We start from the raw sequence: 20,660 nt of genomic DNA, 5'->3' as shown, positions 1-20,660 counted from the left end.
CATTAGTTCTAACTGTGAGCAAGTCACATCAATGTATTCAGGTGTTTTTGCTTTTTTTTTTTTTTTTTTTTTTTTTTTTTTTCCTTTCTCCTCTCCAAGCCCCCTTAGAAACCTCACAAATCAGACCAAGCACCACAAGAAATGCTGCATGCACAGCCCCGGGAGAACACGCAGCAGCAGCAAGAGTGATTGGAGCCCTGTGGGCATTCAGCCACTGCTCTGCAAACTTGTTCTTCCCACAAAAGGTAAGAGCACTGTTTCTGCTCTGCGCAAACAAGTTGCTCCCCAGCAACTTGTCCTCCAGACCCTGGTCTTCCTTACCCATCAATGCCACCTTCTAGAAGCAGCTCACAGCTTCCCAGAGGTCCAAGATCCACAGCCTCAAAGCAACCACCCTTGTCAGCACCAGGCAGGTCCCTAGAACAACATCCCCTCTGTTTCCCTGTCACCACTTCACATTTCTCACAAGCCTCCTCCTCTTAAATCTTTTCACAGAGGCAAATAACAGCCCTTAGGCTATGAGATCTTGCTGTAGACTGTGCTGTGAGATAGCCAGCCCTCTTCCTGCCCACTTTCTCTGTGATGGCAACCACCACTGCTGGGCAGTTGCCAGAAGACCTCAGGGGATGGTTTCATGCCAAAATCAGTCTCCTGCAGCCTCTGGTTCTGGCTCAGGCCCTAATACATCCACTGTTCAACGCACACTGGCTTGTGCCACACAGAAGATTCTTTACTGCAGCACTTGCTTGTGTTTGGGGTCTTATTCAAGCAAGGACGACCATACTCATGAACACAGAGTAAGTTTAAGGGATGCTGCTGAGGCAGAAATGGGTGCCATACTTCTTCTGTACCACTCCCCAGAAGGCTAAAGGTGTTTGCTTGTAAGCAGGTTGCAAAAAAAAATGCTGCTGGGCTATGTTGCCCTCCACTTTCACACTGTTGACTTTCAGGCAGGTTCCACTGAAGCTTTTTCTGTTCCTCTGAACCACTCCACATTCTGGCACAACAGAAAGAGGATCAGGGATTTGAGCATCAACTTACCTCTGGTGCAGTAGTTGAGCTATACAAAAAAGCTGGTGCCGAAGCAGCGTAAGGACGACACCAGGCTGGTGTTTCCTTGGAAGCCAAGATGCAGAGAAACTGTTACTGCATGGAGGAATGGCCTCGCTACAGCATCTGTAATGTTCTTCAGGAAACCTGAGCATCCCGGCACAGAGACATCTGTGAGTATGAGCGAGGAAAAACTGACCAGCATAAGCAAACACATCTCTAAAGCAAAGCCAGAAACAACAGAAAACAAAACTATCACATTTTTTTTTATTACAGACAACAGTACACTTAGAGTCCGTTTACATCTTCCAGGGCAGCTTGCCCATGGACAACTTTCTTCCACGATCCCATGGAGATAACAAGCCTCCAAAAATACAAAAAAAAAAAAAAAAAAAAAAAAAAAAAAAAAAAAAAAAAGATAAAACCAAATCAAACTAAACATCTCAATCTTAAATTAATGCCTTTAAATAACTTCTCTCACTACCATTAGAATGTAATGACAGAGAAGTCAAACCCCTGGCCTCTGAGCAGCACACCACTGCCAGCAAGAAGTGTCATCTGGATCTGGGATCTGCCCACAAGGGTGGTGGAAGGAGAAAAGTAAGCTTTACCTTTCCCTCCTTCCCTTGTGCTGGGGAAGGTGCCATTAGCTTCTGGCAGAACGGAAGGGGTGGATAGAGAAGAGAGCAGTATTTTGTATGCTAATCGTACTTCACACTCAGAACCACCATGTCTCTGTCACAGGCCTTATCTTCCCCTCTCTGCAGGGCTTCCTGCCTCTCCTCACAAGTGTAAGGATAGAACATCACCTCTGCAGCCCTAAGGTGGTTCCTCACAGCACCTGTACAAGGAAAGGAGTTTGCAGGTCTTACTGCACATCCTCAAGAAGCCCATTTGGTTACTATCCATAGCAAAGAGCAGTATGAGAGAACAAGAGAAAGGAAATACATGCAGCTTTGCTCTTACTTTCAGGAACCTGACTCAGACAAACACGTTAACCTCAGCATCTCTCTACTGACTGGGAGAACTTTCTGGTCTAGGGTCCTCTCTACCACATGTGGCAGAGCTACATATTGGAGGACCCTAACCCCAGGGTATAGCTACGGAGTGTACAGATGGCGCTAGCTGTGCAGGAGCTCAAAGAATATGAAGAGGATAGCAGCCAAGGAAATAGTCTTGTAGATCCTTGCAGCAGTCGACCACCAGCCTCAGAACAGCTTCTCCCCCAGACCCCATGGCTAGGGGATGAACGCATCACATGTACCACCACTAGTTCTAGACATCAGCTCTGACTTGCTCTTATTTCTTCAAAGTGGTGCTGGAGAGAGCTGGGAGTGATCATCCTAAAAAAAATCCTGTCCCAGAGCTCATGGGATGGGCTCCAGGAAGAAAAGAGAGGAAGACTGAAATAAGCTAAAGCTTGAAGCATGAAGACAGCAAGCAGTGAGGTGAAGAAAACAATGCTGGTGCTTTTTCCAGTGGCACAAGGGAGGACAGGAGGAGACTGTTGTTCCATTTATAGTTATCTCCAAATGTTCAGCAGCCTTCCACATGCCAGAGAAAAATGGTGCATCCTGCACGCTCAGCTGTGCACATGGAGTCACATGGCGATGTGGGAGGAGATTCTCTTCCCCACAACTCAGTATCCAAAGTTGGGCAACAGAACTCTGCAAGGGAAAAAGGAATATCCAGGCAAGCAAGCAAATGAAGAGAGGAATGCAGAGGTCGGTCCCAATCCAACCAGCTACTGCCACCCAGAACAGAGGAGGAATCCCAGGCTGGACAACACAGACAATCATGAAGGATGAATCGCCATGTAAAATACATGTTTTCATAACAGTCTGCAAAGTCATTTCCTCCGTGCCATACTGGCACATTCAGGCATCATCAATGAGCTTTTCACCATTTGCATCCTCCTTCCCACTACTCTCTCTCTCACTTCCTTCTTCTTCTTCTGCCCCGTCTGTGTACGTGTCCTTCTGCCCATAGTTCAGAGTAGTGCGGGCAAGGTCCACCTCAATGGGAAAGACGTCTGCGTCTCGGAGCACAGCATAGCAGTCGTCATAGTACTTGGACATTGTGGAGACAAAACGCTGGAGCTGGAACACGATGTCTTGCACTGCAATGGAAACACGTTGGGAACAAATCAGGTGAAACCCCTTCCCAAATGGTGCCGAGGCTGTGATCAAGACTCCCTCACCAGCAGATGATACAGACTCCCACTCGTTAGTCCCATGTGGTGCCTGAGCACAGATATCTCAGGCATAGTCAACCATAGAACCACCAAGGTTGGAAAAGATTTCCAAGACCATCCAGTCCAACCATTCACCTACCACCAGTATTTCTCCACTAAAACATGTACAACACATAAACATTTCTGGAACACCTCCAGGTGACTCCATCACCACCCTGGGCAGCCTGTGCCAGAGCCTATCCACTCCTTCAAGGAATACATTTTTCCTGACATCCACCCTGAATCTCCCTCCCCGGTCAACTCGAGGCCGACAAAGGGTTCTTCAGCATAGACTGTTAAGATGAACGAGGAGCACGAAGCCTGAAGCCACAAATGCCTCACACATGCCTGAGCCTTCCAGGTGCTGGACACAGCAGTGGTACTCACCATGTTTCTGGTCTAGGAGCTCTATTTTCTCTAGCACATCTTTCCTCATCTTGGCAAAACGTGTACGAGCCTCCTGGCGGCAACGCAGGATAAGGCGGTACTCGTAGTTCCCAGTGCTGACTCGGTAGAGGGGCTCACCCAGAGCCTGCCAAAACACAGCACCATTTTAGAGACTCCCACAGCACTGCCTGAACACATGGTTTGCATACCGATACAGACTTGCAGTGACCTCGGGTATTAACAGACCAACTGCAGTCAAGAAACATGAAGGACTGTGAACGCAGCCACAACAGCAAGCTGGCAGTCATCGTGGCCATTCTCAAGACCAAATATGCACCAGCCACAGTAAAGAAGGGTGCCACTATAAAACAAAGGAAACAGAACAGGCACCTTCCGAGTCAGCATAGAGAAGTGGAAGGGCTTTGTAACTGAACTATTATGACAGATACCATAAAAAAGCAAGCCTAGGGCCTGAGGGATGCCTTAATTTACATTAATCACACAGCAAACTCTGAGCTTCAGTGCAAGTCGTACTCTGTACGGACTGCATCATGTGGTGTATGTCTCTACAGGGAATTCTGTGCTTTCTACAACCATCCCACCACAACATTTGATCCATTAGGGATGGGCCCATACACTGTTCCACAAAACAGTTTGGAGGGAAAGGTGTTAGGTTTGTCAACTAAACAACATTCTTCACTTGCACCTGCAAATCTAACACAAAAATCCATGTTACTGACTATGGCTTCATAACGCACACTACGTATGCCAAAACCCAGAGATGGTACTCTGCTGACCAAGACTGGGACTCTTCCCTTCCCAACTAGCACCAGAGCTGTAATTAAAAGCTGTGTTAGGAAAGTTTTATTCATTCCTGCCATGGCAATGTAGGAATCGCAATAAAAATCAAATCCCTCCTCTGAAAAAAATGCCTAGAATAAAACAGATCTTGCTTTTATGCAGGGAAACTGGGTATGTGGGGAGCACTTTTAGCTATCTTAAACAGAGCTGCTAAGGATGACAGATGTGAAAATTTAAAACAGGCAGCAAACTGTTACTGGAGAATGTCAGTGGGGGTTGGTTTTGGTTTGGTTTTTTTTTTTGAAGCCTTCTGACTTCACATTACTTATTTTTAGGAAAAAAAATATTCTCAAAAGAGATCCTTTAATCCATTTCTTCAATAACAAATGGAGCTTTCATATGCATTTTTTTTTTTGCTGAGAAGCTAACCCTCCATTTCTCAGAAGCAAGATTTAATTAGAATTAATGGTAAGCTGTGCACTAGACACAAATGGAATCTGTGAAGATAACACCTTAAACCTTCTTACACAAGCTAATATTACTTAAACACCAAGAGAGGCAACCACCGTGCACAGAGGCAGATAAGAGGACTGCTCCCTCTAGCATCCCACAGCATCCATGAGAGCTATGTCAGTTTCCTAGGTAGTGTTTAAGGATTTCCAGGTTCTAATATGATAAGAACAAATGGATGCAGTTCTTAGGATGTATTTGCTAGTTTGCCTGTGCATATCCAATTACAAGGCAGTGTGCACACAATCTACAGTAACAGAGAATGCAGTTTGCTATGCCACAGTACTCACAATGCAGCTGTATTCTTCATCATCCATCTCTTTGACTTTCAGGCAGTAAGACTTCACGGGATTTAAGAAAGAAAAAAAGCAGATAAGGGAATATTGAGGATTAGAAGCAATTCGACCACCGCTCACAGCCACAGAGTTGTATCATTTCAAGCCCTCCTTCAATTGCTGCAGCTAGGGATGGTGGGGAGAGCGCAGTGGGATCAGAGCAGATTCAGCACCCCAGGTGAAAAGAAAAAAGTTTAGAGAAAATGGTGGGGGAGGGAGAAGGGTCTTATTTACATGAAGTATTTGCTCTTGTAATACGAGTATAACCCAGTAGGAGAAAAATCCTGCATTCAACTTCTGTTTGGGAAAACACACCGCTGGGAAACCATGTGCAAAGTGTAAATAAGGAAGAGAAAAAAAGATGAGCTGTGGGAAGGATTGATGTGGGAAGAGAAGTTGCCATTTTCACTTGCCTTAGGGTGCAGTTCCAAATATTTCCCTCAGCTGATAAAAGCAAACAGATTACGACAATTACAGAAAAGATGCACTACACAACCCTACACTATTTTTGTTTTTTGGTGTAGAAAACAGGGTGTGAGTAGAATGGAAAAGGAAGAAAAAACAACAAACCATGGTCTAAACGAACGCAAACATAATTTGACAGCTGTCCAATTTGACTGAAGAAATACAGCCCCAAACTGGCTCCAAAACAGAGACTCTGAGACTGTAGAGCTATTCAGGGGTGTTCAGGAGCACAAATTCAACCAGAATTCTCTACAAATGAATATGGAAATTAATTTGGTCAGATGGAAAGTAAGTCATCTGGATTCCGAGACACCCATTTTATTGGTGAGAACTGCGAGATCAAAAGGAGATGTTTGAATCAGAGTTATCTGTCAATAGACAAAGAACTGGGGGAAGACAAAAGAAAGCATTCTCATGTTAACCATGGAAGGATGCACATGTGATCGTGCAGACTGCATGTGATTCTCAGCCTACGATTCTAGAAAACGTAACTTCAACCAGCTTTAAAAAACTAAGAGCAGCTCACCAAATATTCAAACTTGACATCCAGGTATTTTTTGATAGTCAGCCTTGTGTCAGGAATGGCTTTATTCAGATACGTGTTCAAGTCGGTCAGCATCTGCAAGGGAAACATCCCGTTGCCAAACCTAAGTTTAAAAAGCATGACTACAATTCATGAAGTCCAACCTTCTAATGGGCACAGGTCATGAGACTGTCTCGAGTTAACTCTTCTTTGAACTAGAACACATTGGAAAAAGAATGTTTGATCTTGATTCAGAATTGTCATCGTTTAGAAGACCCATTACAGTTGCTAGTAAGTGGTTCCAATGCTAGAAAGGCATGCCTCGCTTCTAGTCTCTATTTGTCTGCTTTTAATTCAACTTGTTTCATCTGTAATTAGCCCTGGAAATTGCTCTCCCAGACACACAGATGAACTAACCAAGACTGTCCATGCAATACAGCACCTAAAGAAGCGCTCAAATCAATATTTAATATCCTGTTTGCTAATCAAAATGAATGGATATCCCGATGGCTCACTCAAATTTGCTAAGCTCTCTTAAATGACATCTCTTAGTTATGGATATCAATACCAGGGAAAGGACTCCAGGGACGACACTGACCAAACCACCCTCCCAGCCCCAGTAGACAACAAGAGGCATATCATATACTCATGGGCAGAAGTCAAAGGGACAAGTCTGACATATTCCCTGCTTTAACTCTTTGGTTATTTACGAAGAGTTCTCTGAAGGAAAGCAACGACAGCCCTTCCCACAACAACTGATCTTTACGATAATACCTTCAAATACAGTCATCTGTCTTTCCAGGCACCCTCCTTCTCCAGACCCTTTACTGGTACGGTTAAATTCTTTACCGGCTTAATCGTTTTCAGAAGGTGAATCCCAAACTTCTCAATGTTGCGATGGGCATCAGCAAATTTCACAAAAGCTTCACTGGCAGCTGGTTGAGGCTCCCGGACACCAATGACAGAAAAAACGTCTCCAAATGCTGGACGAGGGTAATAAATGCAAACAAATGGTAGAAGGGGTTGGCCCTGGAGAAGAATCACGCTTCCAATGCTGCAACTCCTTCCCAAAACCTTGCACTTAGCTAAGAGATGACGCTATGTATAACAGACTAGAGGTTGGCAGGGCATTTCTTCAATGTTTTGAGTGAAACACAGGCACTGTGTTAGCACCATGACTGCTAACACCAGGAGGACAGCCCTCCCCTTTCGTTTCTGCAACACTTTGTTTTCTTTGGGTGAAGGAATCACACCTTGAAGTATCAACTAAAACTCCTGAAACTGGAAGTTAAAGGCTTGTGCTCCCTTTGCTCACTTGTTACCTCTGTGCGTCTGGGAGAGCTCAAAGAAAGCTCTGAGAAGACTCTTGGTGTGTTCTGTCAAGCCTGTAATGGAAGACAGAAAAAGACATTTAAGTCATTTCACTGAAACATAATGTAGGCATCTTTCCTCCCCACACAGTACTTGATGAAAGACACAGCTTACCTTTGTACAGTTCTGCAGTCCTCTCCAGCTCCTCCAATCTCTTCACCAATCCATCTAAACGTAAACAACAATCAGGATGTTGAATTACAATAGTCAAATCCAGGACCTGGTGAAGGCATGTCTGACTGGAAAACCACCAGCTTCCTATCTTTGGTTCAAACTTCTCTCACATCCAAAGCCTGTCCTATAGTCTAACATGGGAAGATTTTAAATTAACTGCAAACTGGTTTTACAGTGTGAGGTCACTGTCTATCAGCATTCATTACACGGGTTCCCACTAGAAATTAATTTGATCTTAGTTATCATTTAAATGGCCCCAAGGATATAATACACATCACCCATGAAGAGGCAATCACAACAACGAGGTATAGAAGGAAAGAACTGTGAAGTACTGAAGTGGGACATGTTAGTAATTATAAAAAAGGTGGTAAGCACAGGAGGGCAAGTGTTCCCTTATGAAAATGCCCTTGTGGGTGACACTCACCATTGCAAAGGATGGCTCGGCTTAACCCCAGGGCATCTGCTGTCCCTGAGCTCATGTTCTCCACCAGTCGATGCTTTACTTTCTTCAATACTAAAAGCCAAAAGAGAATGGCAAACCAGGATCAGGGTCATTTCTACAGGCATGAAAAGCACATTAGCACACTTCATCCATTTCTCAGATGCTGAATAAACTCACTAGCCCCAATCTAACTTACTACTGAGCTGGTGAGAGGCAGAATACCACAGAAACTTCAGTCCAGCTGCTGTGTGGAACACATCATTTATCTTGTCCATCTGTTCTGTTCTCACATCCTATATGCCTAAATCAGTAGAGGTCCAGCACTTCCTTTGGAAGGCTATGCCAATAAATCTCATTATAAGCTACCTATCATTGTATTTGTAATTGAATTTGCTGCACTACTTCAACTGAAGTTAGGATAAGAGGCTGAAAGCAAGGTGAGCAGGATTTAATGCTCAAAATTATTTTTGCCCACTTACATCTTATTTAAACCCTTTTGAGAGCCAGTGATGACATTCATTTCTCTCTTTGGTGGCCATACTCTGCAAATTATGCCCTTTTCAGCACCAGATGACTCAGCTACATTTATTTAGGGGCAAACTGGCAGGAATGTCAAGCACCTGCAGCTCCTAAGAATGTCAGCTGCAGCCGCAGCGTCCAAGATCTCTGGAAAATATTCCAAACTCTTACTGCACTTCTGTTTCACCAGAAATCCATGCAAGTTCTTAGCATTTCCTGGAATCCTCATCTATTCACTGGGACATTAAATTAACCACCATTAAGAGAAACGAAAGTAACAACAGTACAGTATTCTTTTAGGAAAATGAAAAATGCAGACCACATAGAAGAGACAACTGTATGGGCATAGTTCAAAACAGATACTTCATTCTAGAAATAAATCCTCTCCTCTCTCCTGTAAAACATATGACTGTACAAACCAGTGTAGATAGGTACTTCATCACAGTTCTAAAAGCTGAGGAACAGAACTCAGTGTATTTCAACAGACATTTCAGCACACAGCTGAAAAATCTCAACAGGTCAGCATAATGCACACAGTAAAAATAAACAGATCAAATGACTATCTAATTGAGTTTTGCTATCGTTGCTTAATGCAACACAGAAAGGAAACCATGCTGCAACAACAGCCAAGCCTTGATTTAATTCTCAAGACTACTTCAAAAAGGCAAGGAAGGATTTTTTTTAAACCTCTTATTCTCTTTGACAGTTTCAATTTGAAAAATGTTTGAGCTAGGAGGAAGAATGGAAAGAGAACAGTACTTCGGTTTCACCTGTGACCAATCTTTCAGCCCTCCATGTTGCTTTAACACTGTAGGGAGACAGAAATCACTACATCTTACCGATATCCAAAGACTTGCCCTGCTTTGGGTCAGCCTGAAGTTTGTTGTAGTGAATTGTCACTTCTCCCTGTAGGAAAAGCAAATTCAAAGCTGCTGTGCTGGAAGCAAGTGACTGCAGCTTTCCTTCACTGATGGACAATACAGTGTAAACGACGACCCAGAAGCTCCCCCTCCTACCTCTCACCTTTACCATCTGTATCATCTTGGCAACTTCCACCTTGGTCTTCCCTTTGACAGACTTGCCATTGACCCCTGTGATTTCATCGCCTGCTGCCACGGTCCCATCTAAGGCTGCTGGAGTGTTATCAAACACCTAGAGAAGGGGAGAAAAAGCACAAGCAGTCTGGAATCAGAAGAATGAAAAAGAACGGTGCAGGGCTGAAGAACAAACACCTGGCAGCTATATTTCTCCAACTTAACTTGGTTGTATCTACGTACAGTTCATGGTGAAGCATCAGTTTTTCTCCTAATTCTGAGGTGGGATGATCACCTTGTTCTCTCAGGAACTTTTTGTCTTCAAGACATGCCTTTTCATGCACAGGACTTAGAAGTGTCAACACTGTTCCCCTCTGAATTCTAACATGCTCTCCAAGAAGAATAATCTCAGAAGTCTTCATGTTATTCTTCCATGCACACTAGATGCTGGGCTAAGGAAATCTTATCTACTGTAAAGTGAAATGTCTCAAACTTTGAGAGAAACAAACAGCACGGGACTCTCCATGGCTTCACCTCTCAGGCCAATGCCCTTTCATTTACTCTTCCTCCCCAGGTGCCCACCTGGACAATATAGAGACAGGGGCAGTATTGTGCTCCTCCCCCAATGCTGATCCCAATCAGGTTCTGGGAGTCCTTCTTCAGGGTCACTGTCCCAGGTACAGTGGGGATCCCTCTAGAATGAGAAAGGAGGTAATGGAAAACTGAACACAGCAGACAGAGCTGTACTTGTACAAAACAACTATGGTATCTGTGACAATAAAAACTGAACACATGACAGACACTGTATATTTTAATTAAGCACATTATCTCTGCCACAGAGTCTATAAGCACATGACAACACAAAGACACTCTGAGCTGCTGTTTTTGAGACAGCGTGCATGGAGCGAAGGATGGAGAGATGCAGAGAGAACACTGCTTTGTTTTAGACAGTGTTTGAGCTGGTCTTTGTGCTGGAGTGAGAGATAAGTACAAGTGAGAGATATGTGCAACATAAATGAGACTCCATGTCAAAGAAACTGCTGATTTCATAATACCTTTTTCTTGTTCAAAAAATTCCAGTGCTCCTTACAAACCTATAGGCTCCAGAGGTTTTCTTCCACTTACTGCTGCCTCTTACTGTCTTCCATTATAAACTTTTTTCCTCCTCCAGCTAAGGTCATTAATTTACTGAGGATCTGCTAGGACTACCTTGCAACAAGCTCAGAGCAGTCCTTGGAGAGAGACACAAAGCCCTCTCATCTGCTCAGTATCACAGCAATCTCATCCCCATTTCCCAAGGCAGCAGGAAGCCAGAACTGATAAGTGAGCCTGACCCTTTAGCATGTTTTAGAATCAGAACTGTTTGTTGGAAGGGAGCCTTAAAGGCCATCTAGACCAACCCCCTACAATGGACAGAGATGCCTACATCTAGATCAAGATGCTCAGAGCCCCTCCAGCCTGACCTGGCATATCTCCAAGGATGAAGCATCCACACCCCAGGCAACTTGTTCCTTACTGGAACTTCACTACACTTACTGTAAAATAAGTCTACATACAGTCTAAATCTCTCTTCTAGTATGAAACCATTTCCCCCTGTATCACTGCAAGGGACCCTGTTAAAGAGTCTGTCCCCTTTTTTCTTATAGTCTCCCTCCAGATGCTGAAAGGCTGCTCTCTGGTCTCCCTGGAGCCTTCTCTTCTCCAGGCTGAACAGTTCCAGCTCTCTCAACTTCTACTCTCATAGGGTAGATGTTCCATCCCTTGGATAATTTCTGTGGCCCTCCTCTGCATGTGCTCTAACTGGTCCACGTCTCCTGTACTGTGGGTTCCCCATTTGGACACAGTACTACAGGAGAGGTCACACAGAACAGAGCAGAGAGGCAGGATCACCTCCCCCTCCCTGCTGACCATACTGCTTTGGATGCAGCCCAGGACACAGTCGGCTCTCTGGGCTGTGAGGGCACACTGCTGGCTCACCATCCACCAGTGTCCTCAAGTCCTCTTCAGCAGGGCTGTGCTCCATTCTTACATCTCCCAGACTGTACTGGTAGTGGGAGTTACCATGACCCAGGTGCCAGACCATGCACTTGGCCAAGAACCTCATGAGGTTCTTGTGGGTCTACTGCTCAAGCCTGTCCAGATCTTTCTGGCTGTCAGCAACAGAGAAATCTATTTGCTGCCATTTGGTTTGAGCTGAGAAGACTATTTGTACATTGTTAGAAAAACAAAACAAAACAAAAACCAGATGAGGGCCATACTCACAGCTTATCTTCCTCAATATCATAATCCAAATCTGCAAACATCGTTTTCGCTAACTGGAACCTAATTGTCTGAAAGCATTTGTTGCAAACTCCCTGGGAAGAAAGGACAGAGCAAAAACCCCGTAAGGCCACGGTCTCTGCAGCTGACCACGGGCACCAACTTCAACTCCCACCCCCTCTATTTCTGAATGGCAAATCGCGCCCTGCCCTGATAATGGAGATGAGAGAGAGGCCAGGTCCCTGCATGCTCTGCTCCACCGCGCCCCAGGTGCAGCACTACAACCGTCGGCAGCCCACGGCCCGCTCCCCGCGGACCCTCCAGCTTTGTTCTCGGTTTCCTAGCAACTGACGTCACCCCCGATGCCTATCGCATGCAGAAGGCCCCGCTCTCCCCGCCCGCCTCTCTCGTGCTAGCAGGCTCGGGCCCCGCTCGCTGCCCCGGGCTCGGTCACGCTGCCGCCGCCCGCCCCACATCAAAGCCGAGACCTTTGACGGTGGCCGGGTCGACCCCCCCCCGCGCCCCACGCGCGGCGCCGCTGCTGTCGTCACCGCTCCGATGACCTCACGCCTCGAGTACCCCTCGTCGCCTCAGCCGGGCCCGGGCCCGACGGCGTTGCCAGGGCAACGGCGGCGCGAAGGGCGACCTGGTGGTCCCGAGGCTCACCGGAAGTGACAGCCCGGCGCGCGGCCGTACCACCTTCAGCCCGCTGACGCGTCGCCGCCGGAGCCGACCGGAAGCGCACAGCCAGGCCCCGCCCCCTCCGCTCGCGCCGTTGTTGCCATGGGGTCGCCCTCCCTCCCCCGCCATCTTGAGAGTGGCGCACTCGCCATTTTGAGAGTGGCGTGGTGCTAGCAGCTCGCTTCTCTCGGCTGTTTGGGGATCTTAGCATCACAGTGTTGGAGTATAAGAGCAAGAGCGGGTTTTATTCATCAGTGTGAAGCCCTGGATCTGAGACATTATATATTAATAGAATCGTTGAATATCCCTAGTTAGAAGGGGACCCATAAAGACCATCGGGCTCCACACAGGACCACCCAAAAATCAGACCCTGCATCTGAGAGATGCTCCTTGAACTCCAGAGCCTCCCAGAAAGTTACACCAGCCGCCCGGCTGGCATTCATTCCTAAGGCAGCAGCTCCTCCGTGTGGGCGCTGCCGAGAATGGCTGCGGGAAGGCAGCGTGTCTGATGGGCTCTGCGTTTGTGCTTCACCACTGGTGTTCGTATACTGAATGTGCCCCTCAATCTGCCCCTGAAGCATACCTGAAGTCTTTGTACACGCGTGCTGGGTGACCCTGCCTTTTGTGTGCAGGTCTTGATAAATGAAAAACTTAACATGAGCCAGCAATGTGCGCTTGCAGCTTGGAAGGTAAATGGTGTCCTGGGCTCCATCTGAAGAGAGGTGGCCAGCAGGGACAGGGAGGTGATTGTCCCCCTCCACTCTGCTCTTGTGAGGCCCCACCTGCAGTACTGTGCCCAGGTCTGGAGCCCTCAGTACAAGAAAGACAGGGAGCTGTTGGAGAGGGTCCAGAGGAGAGCCACCAAGATGATCAGGGGGCTGGAGCATCTTCCCTAGGAGGACAGGCTGAGGGAGCTGGGCTTGTTCAGCTGAAGAAAAGAAGGCTGCAGGGTGACCTCATGGCAGCCTTTCAGTACCTAAAGGGAGCCTACAAACAGGAGGGGAATCAACTCTTGGAAAGGGTAGATAACAGCAGGACAAGGGGAAATGGTTTGAAGTTGAGGGAGGGGAGACTGAGGTTGGATGTCAGGGGGAAGTTCTTTACAGAGAGAGTGGTGAGGTGCTGGAACAGGCTGCCCAGAGAGGCTGTGGATGCCCCGTCCCTGGAGGTGTTCAAGGCCAGGTTGGATGGGGCCCTGGCAGCCTGGTCTAGTATTAAGTGGGGAGTTTGGTGGCCCTGCATGTGGCAGGGGGTTGGAGATTCATGATCCTTGAGGTCCCTTCCAACCCTGGCCATTCCATGATTCTGTGGTTGAATGCACTCTGCATGAGATGGAGAATGCGTGAGCCCGAGGACTATCTGTCTCAATACTACAAATCTGATAGATCACCTCATCCCAAGGGGCAAAAGTAATGAAAATGATCATCCGAAATAAAATTTTAAAAAAACCAACTATACTACTTACTGCCTACCAGTATAGTTTATATCAAGATAGCTCAGCAAATACAGACCTTTTTTCCACCTTTAGATACACAATACAGCAAAGTCAGCCCAGGCTCCGAGAGTCAAACTCTCTTCTGCTCGTCTTTCATCACATGTAATAAGGAGTCTGCAAGCAGATCACACGCTGCATGACTAGTTGGCTTCTTGGCACTCTGATGTATTGCTCTGTGCTGGGTCTCTGCTGAATCTCGTGTTTCTGGCTGCTTTTCTGCTACTGTTGTCAGCTTAGAGTCAACGTGACTAACGCTGAGCTAACATCCTCCCCAGTCACTGTCCTTCAAGCATGTTTTCTGTTCTGGGGGATAAGTATGAGGATTATGTTGTTCTTCTCAGGCCAACCCCTGCCTGGTACTTCACAGCTTGTCTTGCTCCTGCTGGCTGCGTATATCTTTGCACGGTACAGGTATGGGGCTGTTGGCCCCACTAAGGTGGGATAGAGGGACAGTCATATGCAAACTTATCACATGCTGTTAGCACATGCATCCTGTAGCTACAAACTCAGAGAGGAAGGAGTGAGAAATGTTAAAAAGGTGGCTACATAACTGCTTGTTTACCAACCTGTAAACCTCATCACTGCCACAGTGGACATCTTATGAGGATCTCTAGGGATGAGGTATAGCTTCTGTCCACTGGCAAGCTGGAAATATCCCTCCCCACTGGAGCTCCAGGATCTGAGAGCTTGGCCCATGCTGTTTCAAAAAGATACAATATTACTGCCTGTTGGAGTTCAGATGGAATTAATTTGGGTGGTGATATTTCACAATTTATGGTTGAAACCATTTTTCTGTTTTTGCATTTCTTTTTTTCTGTTTTTTTTTTTTATTATTTTTTATTTTTTGGTTGGTTGGTTGGTTGGTTTTGTTTGTTTTGCCTTGATTAAATTCATTTGCTTTTGAGCTTTTTTTTGTTCTGATGGAGTTTCTTGAATTTAGGATTATCAGAAGTTTATCCAGAGGAAAGCATTCTGATAAAAAGACCACTGTCTGGTAGACACACTGTATTTCCACTTGCAACAAACACATTTCCCCTTGGCATTGCTTCATTTCTTCTTCTACTCAAGGATATAAGTCTCAGGTACATCTGTTCTTACCCACTGCTAACATGCTACTCAGTCCTTATCACAGAATTGAAAGGGACCTCTGGAGAACAAGTCCTTGTTAAAGCAGATTCCCTACAGTAGGTTACATGGGAAAGCATCCACATGGGTCTTGAATAACTCCAGCAAAGAAGATTGCACAGCCTCCCTGAGCAGTCTTTTCCCCTAGAAAGTCCAGTTGTTAGTTAGATCAAGGCATTAACCATGGAAATGCAATATTTGCAACTTGGAAAAACAGTGATGCAAAGCCTAACAACGTTTCTGAGACCCCGCAGGTGGAAAGTTTGGGATCTTGGCCTTTGCACACCAAGCACACGATCACACATTACTGCACAATCTAGAAAGACTGTCCATCTTGCAAGGTGCCAGCAAAGCTCATGGTGCTTGGGTTAAGCCCTGAGGGTGTGGAGCCCTGTGGTGAAAGAGCAATGGGGCGTAGAGGGGGCCACATTTCACGAGCAGTGGCAGGGCGTAGGATGGGAAACAGGCAGAGGTTTGCCCTCATTATGCCTGGGTCTAACATGCCAAATTACCCCATCCTCTCCTCACCTCCTTGATGTAAAAGACTCTTGTTGAGAGTGGCCATAATTCACGGTGAACACCCTGCCTCCCCCTTACTCCCTTCACACCCGCTGCTCTCCATTTTCCTTCCAGAAAAAAAAATGCTTCTTTGATGAAATGAAATGGCTCAGTCAAAGAACCCCTCAAATGATTGGGGACCCCTGCACTTGGCCACCCTTGCCCACTTCCCAGCTCTATTTCTGGCCGAGTTTGGAGTTTAAGTAGGCTGACCTTGTGCCCCGGCTGCCCTGGGGGTCAGTGATGAAAGCGGATGGAAGCTTCACAGTCAGGTCTCTTGTGTGTGACTCTTTTGTTCCCGGACAGGGGTGTGCAGTGCCTGGGACAGTGCTTAATTGTTCGGGGGCACTGCTTTACCCGTCATGCCCTTCCTCGGGTGGCCCCAGCCCTTCTTGCTCATGCGTGGGAGGGAGGCAGCTTCTCCACTTGGGGTAGGGAGGAGGAAACACAGTCTGGGTTGCTCGGCATCGTTTCTGGCTGTTTATTAATCCATGCAATAAATTTTAGAGTGCCAGGAAGCAAAAATAAAAATAAGAAAAAAAAGAGAAATTCCTGGCATCATTCGCAAATCCTGTTTGTCACTGAGTGCGTCCTCCCTTGTCCCGTTGCTTGGTCCATATGTCATGCTTCATGGATGCACCCTGGCACCACGGGCTTAGGGAAACAAGATTGGGCTTAGCCTGAAAGGAGGCGATGGGCTTGTGACAGGGAGTGCAGAAGTCTTGGGTTGGGGCATACTGACAAGGTGATGTTGGAGGAGAAAGCGAGTCCAAGACTGGAGGTGTTGGAGCTCCTGGAAAATTTTGCTAGGCCCAAGCTGAGCACCCACACCTGGCAATGCCCTGTCAGCATGCAGTGGGTTTGGCTGTAGGTAAGCAGGAGAAGGATGGCAAACAGCCTTTGGGGCTGATGATAAAGATCTGAAGGTTTGCAGACATCCGTGATGAGGATAGATAAACATGTGGGAAGCTTTGTACTACTCAGTATCTCTTTGATGCTCCCTCTGCATCTTTCTTTTTGCAATGAGCCCTTCCCGTGCCTCACATCTTCATTGCAGCTGGAGGCTGGGCAGAATACTGCATAGCAGGCCGTCTTCTCTGCTGTTTCAGTGAGTGTCTGCACAAAGGAAACGGATAAAAGGAGTGGAGGGTCAGAGTTTAATTACCCTATTGTGTGCAGAGATGAGTGATGGACAGAGACTGTCAGTGGGTCACCGATTAGCTGCTGTGGAGCAGACAGAGGAGGGGGAAATCGTGATGAGCCCCCTGGACAGAGCAGTGTTGGGGACAGCCAAGTGATAGCGAGACATGGAGATGACAGCTCAGAATGGGAGACCCTTTTTAATTGAGTTGCTCCCCCCCGTCGTTCCGCTTTGTTACTGCCACCATAAGGAGCCCCGTGGGCTCCAAACTCTCTGCTGGGCCCTGGGTGCTTCACTGGCCAGGGTGTGAGAGCTGCTTGGGTGGTAGGTCCTCTGAGGGGATGTAGAATAAGGTGAGTCATTGCCTCCAACTGCACCGAGCTCTCATGACCTGGTGGGGCGGAGGCAAGGAAGGAGGCAAGGAAAGCAGGAGGGAAGGTAAGGAAGAAGGCTGAAGGAGGTGGCTGCTGGTGGGTGAGGTGTGGTACAGACAGGGCTGCTCTGTTCGGATGTGATGGTTTCAAGCAGAGAGATCTGCCCAGGAATCCCATCTGAATCCCCACAGCCTCATCATGACCTGCCTTGAACATGGATGAATGTCTCAGCTAATAAATTACTCTCCCCCTTACAGTTCTGGCATTTGTTGGCTCTGGGGCTGAGAGACCAGGGTGATTCTCCTGGCAGAGCTCTGACCTGTTTTTGTATAACAAGGCCGAAGGAACAAATTTCTGTAACTCTTACCCCTTCTGGTCCCAACTCCTCATCCTACACACTGTCCAGTTTCCCTCTCCTACACTCTCAACAACTTGATCCACTCATCCCCAATCCTGCCCTCAGTCCTGCCACACAATATCACACCTAACCTTCTTACACCGGTCCTATTACTTTTGTCTCAAGGCTCATCTTTCTTCCCCTTTTTCCTACAAACCCTCTATACATCCTCGTAGGGATTCTGGCATCCCTATTTGACCTCCAAGGTCCAGCTTTCCTTGTCCCCTCTCCCTTTCACCTCCACTTCTCCCTTTCTTGCCTTTCTCTCCTTTCTGTTCTTTTACCTCTCTTTCCTGTCCTCGTCACCCCTCATCTCCCAGGGCTGTTTGCATGAATCGTTTCTGAAATCATGAGATCACTGTTTTTTTCTGTCTCTCTGTCAGTGGGAACATCACATTAAGGAGCGTGGAGAAGTGACCGGGGGCCATTGGGGTGACGCTGGCACCCCCTCTCCTCACTCTTCCTACCCCCCTCTTCTTCTGTATCAAAGGAAGCTTTGTTGTCCAAAAGCAGAAAAAGAAAAGCAGATAAAAAGGCGGAACATGTGATCTCATTGGCTTTATTTAGACATTCAGCTAACCCGCCTCTCCTTTCTAGATTCATCCAAAATTATCTAAGTAAGAAACCATAATCCATCTTCAGGTTTCTAATTTGTGAAAGAGATGGCGGTGAGTTGTTTTTCTCCAAAGAGATTTCAGCAGCTAAACTCCTGGTCTCCACAAGGTGCAAAGATGAACGCAACAGGACTTGCTGTCAGCTGAGTGATGCCCTTCACTGCAGCAGTCTTGACTGCAAAACTGTGGGATGCAACCTGGTGGACCAGAGAAAAACAAATCCTTTTCCTTGTTTCACCATTGATAAGTGAGATAACTCTTAAATGATCCAGAAAAATGCATTGCTTCAGTGGGGGAACTGCTTTGTGAGATCAGTGGTTGTAGCATTAGGCACTCAACTTTTAAATTCTTGAGTTTCTGGATCAGCTAAGGGCTTCCTTATTGACCAGGGCAAAAGTCTTCATCTCAGAATGCTTTATTTGCCTCTTGTGTTGGTAATCATTGGTGATTTTCGGCTGAGTTTGACTAAACCACCACTGTGAGCACCCTGTGCAGTTGGGCTGCTGTGGGAGCAGTAGGGCATGGCTGGGATTGAAGTAAAGAGCTGTGTCTGTGTTAGGATTCATTTAGATGTTATCAAGCCAAGAGACAGGAAGAGGATTATTATATATTTGTTAACTGTTACATCTCAGATGGGCTCAGTGCTCTGCAAGGAAAGCTGCTCTGCATGCAGTTTCAAAACGGATATGGTTGACTTGGTGCAACTCTTTATTCTGGTCACAATCATACAAATATAAAACTTTGGTTAGTGTGCCATTTTTATGATGTTTTAATCACCTTGGTTTAGAAAACCACCAGGCAAGAAGTCCTTCTAATGTGGGAATTTAACAGCTCTTTCATCTGTGTAGTCTGTTCCCATTCTCTACAGGAATAAAAATTTTCAGCATAAAGTCTTACATCCACAGCTTTGTATGCGTGTGTGTCAGAAGCCTCCTTTCTGTGTCACTAAGGTAGACGTATGGAGATTGTTTCAAGGGCCTGCTAAAATAATTGAGGGGCTGCATGGGAGAATGGCGCAGAAAGCATGGCAGATGTCCTGTTCACCTAGAGTACACTGCAGACTGAGATAGAGATGGGACGAAGGGCAGTCAGAGGAGCAAAGAGGGTCTGTAGAGAAGAAAAGAAGAAAGGCAGAGTAGAAAGATTTGCTTCAGCTAAGAGTGAAGAATTTGATTGTTTGCAGAAGGTAGCGTCAATGAAGGATATACCAAAGTGCTCCCAATCCAAAAGGCAGAGAATTTGGCTGGGAAATTGTTTCTGTTGTGGGAGAACGGCCATTATGGAAGTTGCAGTGACTTCAGCATCACGTGAACTTTTACACATCTATATATGTGCACGTAAAATGACTCAGTGAAGCAGTATGTGCAAGGAGGAGGCTGTAGCTAGAAGGATGTCTGTGGGAATACTTGAGGCATAATTTAATGGGGTGTGGGAAGACATGATATCCATGGGGTTTTGCCAGAGCTTTACTGTGGTAGACGGTAGAAAGATACTGTTGAGCGCGTACTAGGAATCATTGCTGTGGGAAGCAGGGGGGTTTTGCTTGGAAAATGAAGGCTATGTTAAACTGAGGAAGGTGTCATGTGTCAGTAGGCAGCACTGAGGGGTTACACTGCTGAGAAGAGAAAAATCTTCTTGCGGTGCATCCTCATGTACAACGGGATTTACAGCAATGGCTCAGGCATCACAACCTCTCCAACAAGTGTTGGCTCCAGCTCACAAGATGCAAAATCAATAGATGTGGAGGCAAGACAGTGACTTTTTCTATCTTTTTAAACTAAATGCAGCGTTCCTATAAAAACCTAGACCCATTTTAACCACCGCTGGACCCTTGCCAGTTCTGAGTACCCATCATTTGCTTTTTTTCTGAAACAGGCACCGTGACTCCATTCGTAAGACATTTCCATTAGCATGCTGGGCTGATTCAACTTATATCCTGCCCTGCTGTGTCTGACTCATTTTTCCCCATCTCCAGGAGAAGCCTGAAGGAAAGCAGAGGGCCCTTCACATAGATGCTCAAGGTCTCTATCAGATAATAACTGAAGAAATATTTGCCATGACCGCGCTATGGTCATTTTTTGCCATTCCTTAGTCACTTGGCAGCCAATGGAGGAAAGAGGCGAGAGCAGGGTGGGGGAGAGTAAATGAGACAGAGGGACAAGAACAAAAGAT

The 20,660-nt window shown here is 46.5% G+C and overlaps 1 protein-coding gene across 1 annotated transcript; it reads right to left on the bottom strand.

Annotated features, from left to right (window-relative positions):
* Window positions 1-2,927: 2,927 nt before the first annotated feature.
* On the bottom strand, window positions 2,928-12,147 carry PICK1 (protein interacting with PRKCA 1; the record flags this gene model as incomplete). Its single annotated transcript, XM_079549422.1, has 12 exons — window positions 2,928-3,169; window positions 3,671-3,815; window positions 5,272-5,322; window positions 6,308-6,400; window positions 7,154-7,287; window positions 7,627-7,689; window positions 7,790-7,843; window positions 8,274-8,363; window positions 9,650-9,716; window positions 9,834-9,962; window positions 10,427-10,538; window positions 12,107-12,147. The coding sequence occupies 12 exons, from the start codon at window positions 12,145-12,147 to the stop codon at window positions 2,928-2,930; spliced, it is 1,221 nt and encodes a 406-aa protein (XP_079405548.1).
* Between the last annotated feature and the right edge of the window lie 8,513 nt (window positions 12,148-20,660).

This window comes from Tetrao urogallus (assembly GCF_951394365.1).
Source record: "Tetrao urogallus genome assembly, chromosome: 1".
In the NCBI taxonomy this organism is placed as follows: Eukaryota; Metazoa; Chordata; class Aves; order Galliformes; family Phasianidae; genus Tetrao; species Tetrao urogallus.
Note: the sequence above shows the minus strand (reverse complement) of the source record. Positions and strands in the feature narration are given on the sequence as shown.